This window comes from Procambarus clarkii, chromosome 2 (genome assembly GCF_040958095.1).
Source record: "Procambarus clarkii isolate CNS0578487 chromosome 2, FALCON_Pclarkii_2.0, whole genome shotgun sequence".
NCBI classification, from domain to species: Eukaryota; Metazoa; Arthropoda; class Malacostraca; order Decapoda; family Cambaridae; genus Procambarus; species Procambarus clarkii.
This window is the reverse complement of record NC_091151.1, coordinates 44,078,666-44,089,506: the sequence shown is the minus strand read 5'-3', so window position 1 is coordinate 44,089,506 and position 10,841 is coordinate 44,078,666. Positions and strand designations below refer to the sequence as shown.

General features: G+C 37.5%; 1 protein-coding gene across 1 annotated transcript; it reads left to right on the top strand.

Annotated features, from left to right (window-relative positions):
- The first annotated feature begins 2,209 nt into the window (after window positions 1–2,209).
- Window positions 2,210–10,543, top strand: LOC123762279 (calcium-binding protein P). The gene is made up of 4 exons (XM_045748704.2): window positions 2,210–2,353; window positions 3,517–3,596; window positions 5,843–6,017; window positions 8,264–10,543. Exons 1-4 carry the CDS (start codon window positions 2,341–2,343, stop codon window positions 8,842–8,844), a joined length of 849 nt encoding a protein of 282 aa, XP_045604660.1. The 5' UTR covers window positions 2,210–2,340; the 3' UTR covers window positions 8,845–10,543.
- The last annotated feature ends 298 nt before the right edge of the window (window positions 10,544–10,841 follow it).

The window sequence follows — 10,841 nt, the reverse complement described above, 5'->3', positions numbered from 1 at the left end:
TTTTAGGTTAAAAAAATATAAATATATTATTTCAAATAATATTAAATAAATACTTCATCTCATCTGTCTGATAATAATATCAATATTTCTCTAATTTAGAAAAATGAATAACTACGCAATCTGGAAAATCTATTGACTTTCTATTAAGAAAGTGAAAGCTTCTGGCATCTGTGGATAAACTTTAACAGGAGGAAATTTTACGTGTTATTTTTTTTTTGTCTATTACAGACGTGGTCATTCATTTATACAATGATAACTAGCGTTCATACATTTCTCGTCTGTCCTACATAGACAATCTAGAGGTTATCTTGAGATTATTTCGGGGCTTAGCGTCCCCGCGGCCCGGTCCTCGACCAGGCTTCCTTTTTATTACACCCCCCCCCCCCCAAGAAGCAGCTCCTAGCAGCTGTCTAATTCCCAGGTACCTATTTACTGCTAGGTGAACAAGGATAAGCTTAGAGATCTGCCACAATTCATGGTCAATTACTACGCACTCAACCGCAGAAGGTAACTACAGAGCTTATACAATGGTAATCAGTATGCATATAATCCCGTATAATCAGTATGCATAATAAGCTCGTCTATTATACATAGACAAGGTCTACAGGTCTATTAAACTACATACATATTGTGCAGTGGGTTAACGAGCCCTCAAGAACAAGTGGTTCAAGTGATTTGACTATGCTAATTACCCCCATATACCCATCCTGGGAGTTGTGGTGGACCTAATACCCGTACTGAGTGGTACTGGACCTCATACCCATCCTGAGTATTTTTACACATATACCTGTATATATATATTTGCCTAATATGTAATCATTATAATACGATATAGGAATTATGAGAGAGAGAGAGAGAGAGAGAGAGAGAGAGAGAGAGAGAGAGAGAGAGAGAGAGAGAGAGAGAGACAATGGGCACAGGTTAACAGAAGGGCAGGAACAAGTGTGTGGACAGGGAAAATCGTAAATATATTTGGCGTGTGTTGATGGGGAGTACCAGAGAAGGGGCTTCAGAGAGTTTGAGAAGGAGGGTAAAACCCTCCCCCTTCCCTACCTTTCCCTTTTGTGTGAGGGGGAAGGTAGGGAGGGAAGTTAATGGTGACAACGTAAGGAAAGGGTTGGAGATGGATGGGATGACGGAAGGAAAGGGAAAGGCAAATGGGTAGGGAAATTGCGTGGTGAAGAGGTAGAGATAGGAGAAATAAACGCCGGAAAGTACGGAGGAGAGGCAATAGAGAAAGATAAACGAATGACAGTGGGGGGAAGAAAAGAATGGCAGGAGGGCAGAAATGGAAGAGAAGCATGGGAAAGGCTGAAAGAGAAGCATGGGAAAGGCTGAAAGAGAAGCATGGGAAAGGCTGAAAGAGAAGCATGGGAAAGGCTGAAAGAGAGGCAGTGGGGAAGGGGGCGTGATGGAGGAGATGGGAGGGAAACCGAAGGATAAAATGGAGAAATAAAAAAAGTCTCAAAACGATAAATGAAAGAGTAGGAAAGATCGTCTGAGAGAGGGTGGGTGAGACGAGTGGGCGGATGGGAGAGACGAGTGGGCGGATGGGAGAGACGAGTGGGTGGATGGGAGAGACGAGTGGGCGGATGGGAGAGACGAGTGGGCGGATGGGAGAGACGAGTGGGTGGATGGGAGAGACGAGTGGGCGGATGGGAGAGACGAGTGGGCGGATGGGAGAGACGAGTGGGCGGATGGGAGACGAGTGGGCGGATGGGAGAGACGAGTGGGTGGATGGGAGAGACAAGGGGATGAATGGGAGAGGCTGGGAAGAGTGTTCAGAGATATCCCGCTGGCGAGCTGTGGCACGTTCAACTGCCCGTGCCTCCTGCTATAGTCCTCCTTGCTCCTATACCAGCTTTGTCTACGTGTTCTTACATTGTAAATTTGTATTAAAATTGTAAAAAATTAAGAAATTTTGTCGAAACAATAGTTTTAAGTTTCTAAGTTCTATTTATATCGAATACTGAAAATCATTAACAAAAACTTGCAGTGTGACAGCAATGACAATACACAGATGCCAGATTTCTTTAGAAGAAGACGTATTAAAAACAACGTTTAATAAAATAAAGCATTTGATCCACAAATAGAATACATTTTGACTTTATATATCAAACTCTAATATATCTGTAAGCACCAAGTACCGGTGTCACACGAATGAACGAGCAAAGCAAGAGTAAAACTGGCACCTACAGCCTATGTTTACTTCCAATGGGAATGGCGTCACTCTGGTTCTCAGTGACTGTGTGTGTAGGCGTGTGTATTGTGCGTTTACTGTGATGGTGCTATTCTGAGGAGCCTTTTTACCTGATCTGACAGCCTATCCAGCCATCCAACATGGCTACGACACGTAAGTATCGTGACAGAGGAGAGCAATGACAGAAGAATGATGTATTTTATAAGTGGCAGACAAACTTAGATCAGAAGCCTGCGAGCCTAACAGGCCAAGATCTTTCTTTCTATGCCTTTGATTTTTTTCCCCAATTGGACCTATTGGACTATGTTGGCGGCATAAAAAGTATCCCATATGGGATTCTAGTTTGCATAACACAATCAAATGGAAATTTAGGTTAAGGCGACAGCACAGGAAATAACCTTTAGAATGAGAGCAGAGGAGCAAACAAAGGCAGAGCGAACAGCTGGCTCGTGTTTACAGCTCCAGCTGGGTGCCTGAGTCACCGCTGGCGGGTCCTCGCCTGACCTTTAAAGCTTAGTACACTACTTTAAAGCTTAGTACACTACATTAAATCTTAGTACAGGTACTTGCAGATATAATGGAAGATCACTAGAGCTTTACAGAAAAATAGGAATAGAGGGACATTACGAAATAGGAAAATAGGAACATTACGAAATAGGAAAATAAGTGTGAATTTCGTAATTATATAGTGATATGAAGTCATATATAATGTATATACTGTAATATAATATATTATACATTCATGCATATCAATGTGAGATTGTATTACACACCCAATAATTCAGTCTTGTGGATACAGTGGATAATTACAATTTAATTTTATGATTGTGACAGGCAAAATTGTATAAAGTCAGTGATATTCATAAGCCTGGCCTAACTGCATTTCACAGGCCTAAATAAGTAAAAATTTATTTCAAGATAACTTTTTTCCTCTCTGAAACTTTTGTCTGGTATGTAAGGGCATTCATATCATGCTTTTATATTAGTATTTTATGTAGAATATGATCTAAACTTCTATTTCCAAGCAAATGACACTATGAAAAAATATACAGGCCTATTGCCTTACATACAATTATATATTCGATTCCATTTTGCAAAGTTTGTTGCATAGGAGGCCTGGTCAACGACCGGGCCGCGGGGACCCTAAGCTCCGGAAGCACCTCAAGGTAACCATTCACACACACATGCACACATGAATTAATAAAAAATTAGTTAGGCTTAAATTAAATTAGAAAATTAACAAGCAAATTTTTATCACTGAATATTTATCATTGAATAATATTATTAAGATGCCGTCGTCCATGTTATACTTGCAGAAGGGTATCAGCAGGTGGTGTTGGTGCCGACGCCGGCACCTGCAGGTGATGCTACTAACTGGAGGAGACGAGGAGTACAGGTACTGTGTTGTCGCACTAATATTTTATATTATATTATATTATATATTATATTATATATATATATATATATATATATATATGGATGTATATCACGAAAATAAACACGTGATTAAAAATGTGACGGTGTCAGACCACGGAGGAAAATTGAAACAGGAATTTCCTTAAGTACTTTCGTATATTAATACATCTTCAGAAGGAGTGATTAATTAATACTTAAGGAAATTCCTGTTTCAATTTTCCTCCGTGGTCTGACACTGTCATATATATATACATATACATATACATATATACATATACATATATATATATATATATATATATATATATATATATATATATATATATATATATATATATATATATATAATGTATTTTGCAGGGATAATCCTGGGTGGGCCCCTAAACCTCTGGCTGGCCCACTTTAGTGTTACTCAGGGAGGCTGGAGCTAACCTTGTCTAACTTTGCACCCTGATTCCTATAATAGAGAATTAAGGCATTCAGGGAAGATTTTGGATTGTCGGAAGTTTGAACTAGGTCATTCAGAATACGAGTGTATCGCTGTAACCACTACAGTATCCCAAGATACCAACAATACGAAAGAGCCTTGGGACGTTCTCAGCTGAGACTTTAAACCATCCCTAGATCTTCCATCAGGAAGCAATCGACCTGTTCATCCATGTTACATAAGATGTAAACCACAATATCATGGGTAACAATCTCATTTAGTGGGCAGAGTGATTGCTTTATGGTTTAATGCCCGAGTTCGAAGCTCTGACAATACAAGTGAGTTAAATGTTGGAATCCACAATATTGTGGATAGAGCCTTGTAGGACGTGGGATAAAGGGATGGATTGAATTCTATGTAATATGGGATAAGAGGGTGGATTGCATCTTATGCAACATGGAATCAAGGGGTGGATTGTATTCTATATGACTTTGATGAAGGTATGGATTGTGTACTATATGCCATGAGATAATGGGTTGGGCTGCATTCTACATAAGATAATGGGTGCATTGCATCAGATATGACCTGGGATAAAGGGGAAGATTGCATCTTATATGACAATGGATATGGGTTGGATTGCGAGGCTATCCCCACCATTAGATAAGGAGACCTTGATAATCCAAGCATTCTTACTGTCATCAACATTCAAAGGCCAGTATATACCATGCTTATCGTCAGCAATAAATTCACTGACAAATGCCATCTATGCACTTCACAGCAGAACATTCCTGGAAGGCATTACACATGGTCTTCCTCCCTTGTGAGCAACTATCATTGTTCTGTAGAGAAGAGAGTAATGGTGCGGGAGACGAGGAGACGGGGGAGGGGGGAATGGTGGGGAGGACAAGGGAGAGTAGTATTAAGAGATTCTTCATCCAGCAGGGCACTTCTCATTATAATTTATAGCCAGGCTTTGTGAGGTCTTAAATTATAGGATTTCTAAATACCTGATACCAGTGAAAATATTGTTAATAATAATTGTAATAAAATCAAAATAGTAATGATAGTAAAATGTTAAATGTTGGCAATAATACATGGATTACCACTATCAACCATTCCTCTCAATACCATCACCACCAACACTACACTCATTGCCGCCACCACCACCACCACTCATTCTATCACCACCATCATCTCATTGCCACCATCACCCTGTTGTTGCCACCTCCACCCTGTTGTTGCCACCACCACCCACTCTGTGCTATCCTTGTGTGACATCAGAACTGTCCATGAGACATCTGTCATTGAGAGACAGTATTGATATGTCACTACTGTCCCAGAGGGGCATCAATATTCTCCCTGAGACACATCAATACTTTCCCTGAGGGACATCAGTCCAGTCCATGAGACATCAGTACTGCCCCAGAGAGACATAACTAGTCTCTGAGGGACATCATTTTATGTCCCTGAAAGACGTATATACCCCCCTGTTAATTTTTATATCTTCTGCGCTTTATTATCTATCTAGTACAGTAGTTACTTTCTGAACTTCTAATTGCCATTTGGACATTATTAGGGAAATGGGTAATTTTTATTAATGGTATGACTGTTTTGATAAAACATTTTCTCTCTTTTTGTGTAATTGTAATTTATTTAAATGTAATTTATCTTTTTTTTATATGTGATAAGTCTTTTATGTTCCTCTGTTCAGTCACATAAGACAGGTGATATTAAAATTCATTTTTAATATGTTGTAATGTTCTCTAATGATCCTGGGTTTCCTTGTATGTGTGGTGCAGGTCGGAGGTCTGATGCTGGGACTGCCATGCGCGATCTGCCTCTCTGTGACTGGGTTTGTCTTCCTGGTCACAGGAATTGGCATACTCTCTTCTGAGTCAGAGTTTGATGGTGACTTTTTCGATGACCACGATGAGCCTCTCACTATCGTTGGGATTGTTATGATGATTATAGGAGGTGAGTAGCTCTCATGAGTGTCTGTCTCTCTGTCATTCATTCATTCAAAGGTTAATTCATTTCCATGTAACCCATGAGGTGTTGCTGGCAATATTTGAGTATATATTGTATGTAATTTATACAAAACAGATAGAGTTCCATGTAGGAAGTGTTTTTCTGGTGTATGTGTGTGTTTTATAATGAAAATTGTATCACCACAATTTGACCATGTCGTTTGCCATGCTTAGAGGCCGTATGAAAGGTGTGTGTAGTAGGAAGATTACCTTATGTTTTTGGATAAAGAGTTTCTTTTGAAATCAGGTAATGTAGTAATCGGGTGGATGTTATTAGATATTAATGTTTGAGTGTGTGATGTTGATTTGATGAATAATTGTTCATGCAAACAATTTTGTACATATATCCTCTTCATGGAAGTATGTTCCGAATAGACTCTGTCTAAACTGGAATATTCGTAACATTTTTGGCTAGAACCATTTTGATGAACATTTTTATTAAAAAAAAAAAGTACATGTGAATGCGACAACTTGAGAACATGTTAATATTACTTTAATATTTATAATATGCTCATAAAAGGAAGGTTTCTAGTAGAAATTGATTTTTTTAATAAATCATTGTGTTACATTTAACACTTCATGTTACACATGAAGGTGGGTATATTAAGACTCGGTGGGTAGTGTTGACTCTTTTTGTAGCACGTTTTTAGAAGTAGTTTCCAAACAGCATCTTAAGAATGACACATTATATATATACAGTACTCAGAAAAGAAGCCTCACTATTGAAATAAGATCATAAGAATACAGGAATTTGCAGAAGGTCTCTTTGCTCATACGAGGCAGCTCATATGTTTCAAACAACTTGAGGATCCCTCGTCTATTATGTGGCTGGTCATTGGCTTAAAAAATCAACAACCTTGTTTCCAAATCAATATTAAAGGTTTCGGGTAGTTTTATATTGCTTTTTATTGGGAGCATGAAATACATACATAACGGGGGATTTGTTGCTGCACACAGCAACACGTTGGACATAGACCTATTGTCTTTGCATGATCCTCTGTCCTGTGTGACAGTGAATGCCAGCATTATCCTCACTTTAGTAAGACTTAATTGAATTCCTCAAATTAGGGAAAATTGAAGTTATTTTTTGTCAATAAAGATGTTAATAATAATAAAATTGGCAATGCTTATACTAGATTGAAAGTTAAGAAAATATTGTCATCTTTCATTCATCAATGCAGCCCACTTGATATTGTGTATTTAACTCTATATAGATTTTAAAAAAATTAGTGAAGAAATTTGAGCTATTGAATGAGACACTAGAATACATGCATATCAAATTAAATAAATAAACTTTGTAAATAGGTTCACATTTATAATCAAGTTACACAAAATTATATTACACTACATTATTTACATTAGAAAAGTTGTAATGAAAGACAAAATGCACATTTCTGATTATATACTTCATAATCTAGATTTAGAATTGGATTTAGAAGCTTAATATGTCAGCGATCTTAATTAAATCATTACTGTTGTAGGGGTAAATGAATCGATGTACAGCCCTAAAAACAACTTATTTTTTTTATTATTTTCTACCACAGGCGTGGCCACACATTTACAATGCTAACCAGAATATGTACATTTTCTTCTGTCCTCCATGGACAGAGTTAGAGATTTGTTAAACATATTAAAAGCTTACAGTAAAGAAGTGAGACTTCTATTGGAGAAACATGATGCATTAAATTAGGATGATAAGACAATTTTGAAGAATAATATAGAGTACTATATAGAAATTTGGACACCCTCTGCATTGTTCATCAACAGATTTAGAGGCTAACCTGGATAAAGAGAACTATGAGCACTCTACTTGTGTAACATGGATCTGCTTTCAGTATGATTTAATTTGTGTGGTAATAAGAGACTCGTTGATATTCCTAACCTTTCTCAGTTTCCACTGCAAAATATCAGCCCTCCTGTGATAAGCTCTGTATTACAGGGGGGGAGGGGTACAGATTTTACTGGGTCATGCTAAATAATACAAGAAACTATTTGCTCTAATATAATAGTCTAATTTATGTCAGAATTCTTTTATTGTACAAATTATAATTTTGAAATGGTTATTTGTGTGTGTTCTACTGTGACCCCACCAATGCTAGGTAGGGCTCTTTGGGATTGTATTTGTCTGTTTCATACTTTTTAAATGTACTTCTCATTGTGAGTTAGTATGTATTAATTTTTTCTTGGTTACAGGTGTCTTCATAGCTGCCTGTATCTGGCTGTGTTATGCAGCCCACCGTGCATATAAGAGTTACACAGCAGGCTCCGAAGGCCGGGTCATCAGCACTACCCAAACAGTTTCTCCTCCACCTGGTTCATACCCAGTGGCTTCTTCTATCGCATACCAGTATCCTCCCGGCACACAGATCACCACCTATGCCACCACGGCAGCACCGCCTGCTGGCTATGTTGCAAGCAGTCAGATTGCCTCCTACCCAGCACCTGGCCAATACCCATCTGCAGCCCCAGGACAACCAGGTCTATACCAGTTGCCAGCTGGAGGACAACAAGGCCCATACCCAGTACAACCAGGCTCCTACCAAGCACAAGTAGCAGGGCAACCAGGGCAGTACCCACAACCTGTAGGAGCATACCAGCCAACAGCTGCAGGCCTCTACCAAGGTCCCTACCCAGGACAGCAGCCAGCACCTCCCTATCTGAGCCAGTATGCCCCCGAGGCTCCAGGACTTCCACACAAGGGTGCAATACCTGGCGAAGTGACACCATCGGCGCCTCACGATCCTTATGAGAAACCCCCTCCATATGCTCCATAATTCCTCCTGTGCCAACCCGATGCACAACCCCTCAGAATTTATATGCTCTCATGATTGCAAGGTGCTTAAGCTCTCAGTTATGTATTAATTGCTTTTGTTTGGTTTTTCATGCCCGCTTCAAGTTCCATGGATATGTTTTGAGGGATATTTTTGTTTATTACTTCTCCCAAAGGAATGTTTGTAAAATGTAAAATGTGAATTTAAACGTGCTTACTGGATGCCATATGTATCAACTTGCACTCTGTTGCAACTTCGTGAATAACTAATATCTAGAATTGTGATTTTTCTTTACTTTAATATAAATTTTCTTGCTAGTGTGTTAGAATTAGTAGAGCAAATATAGTATGGATATATGAACGTTTTGTAATTAGATCTCAAATTTATCTTTACTATAGTATGAAGAGGCCATCTTTCCCCACATAGAAGTCTATGAGGGTAAACAATAAATGTTATTTGTTTTATTGATGTACTTGGATGTATATATTCCTAAAAACCAGTGATGTATAATTTTGTCATCTAATGTTGCAAGTGTGTGAGATCTCTCTTAAAAGGCATACTGAGAAGTGTGAAAGGGTTTTTAAAGCAAGTTAGTAACAAAATTCTGTCTTAAAAAATACATTGTTAATGAATGAGATGATGTCAGTGGGTGGGTAAAGGCAAATTGAATTATGATGTATGAAAAAATATTTGGGTTCTTTTTTCAGATGAGGTCTAATATATCATTACAAAGATGTCCGTGCCAGGTTTTATAGGTTAGTTCCATGAAGTAGTCAGACAAATGTCACGATATTATAATATACAAATTTTTTTTTTCAGTTTCTAAATGTGCTTTACACTAAATGTATGTGCACATGCACATACACACATGACACCATGAGTATAGCTCTCATCTGGTAACTATACTTGGATTCACACACACAACCATAGTTTGTGAAAATACCAGTCTGATGTATTACTGTATACATAAATGTGTGTTGTAAGAGCGTTTCATTGAGAGACGTGCCACCACCAGTGAATGATAGATGTATCTTAATGTTCACTATCCACGTTCTTGGTACCTGTCCACTGTTGCAATTTTTAATCTAAGAAAATAGCAAAATGCTTAGAAAATTCTGAAAAATATATATTGAAAATTAAAGATTTGTTATTTTTATTATACGGAAGATAATGATATTTACATTTAATATTCATAAAGGATTTTAGTTATTTGTCAACTGTGGTTTTTTCTTTTGTGGGAAGCTACTGCAGTATATTTCTTTAATAAAGTATATTTATAATATAGTATTAAAATTCCAGAAAGATTTAAATTCAATAACTTTTTAATATCTAATTTGTTATTAAATCTTCTAATCTGATTTTATTACTATTGTTAGGAAAAATAATTTTTATTGTAATACAGTACATTATTGTATTTTGAGAATTACAATGTCATTTGGATACTATGATCTTCAATTCCAGTAGGTGAGATAAGTGTTATAAAATGAGTACTGTATGATGTACTCTTGATGGATAATGTTACCTATATGTTCAGTATTTATGAGGAATAAAGAAAACCTCTGTTATGTAATCTATATATAACTTTTTTTTGTTTTCATAGAGTTATGTTTTTTAAATAAATATTATTGTACTTCATGTGCAAGGATTTGACAAAACCCTATCAGAGTTGTTCTCGACATAACATTTAAACAATCAAATCTAAGGAACGTGTTTCATTGACAAAGTAACATACTAGCAATGACAATTGTAACTTGCCATCATTGACAAAAAGTAACATACTTTTATTGACAAAAATAACTTCCTATCACGGAGAAAGTAACTTTCTACGATACCTTATGAAAGCCAGGATGAATATTACGATTCACAAGAAACGGCTGTTTAGGTTTTGTTGTGTACTCACCCCTCGTTGAGCTTTGGCTCTTTGGTCCCACCTCTCAACCATCAATCAACTGGTGTACAGATTCTGGAGCCTATTTGGGATCTTATCAAATCTACATTTG

What these genes read in the sequence shown, in the direction of transcription:
- LOC123762279 (XM_045748704.2), top strand. An exon ending in GGAGGAGACGAGGAGTACAG is followed by an intron (nt 3,597 to 5,842) that starts GTACTGTGTTGT and finishes TGTGTGGTGCAG; the next exon opens with GTCGGAGGTCTGATGCTGGG. An exon ending in TGTTATGATGATTATAGGAG is followed by an intron (nt 6,018 to 8,263) that starts GTGAGTAGCTCT and finishes TCTTGGTTACAG; the next exon opens with GTGTCTTCATAGCTGCCTGT.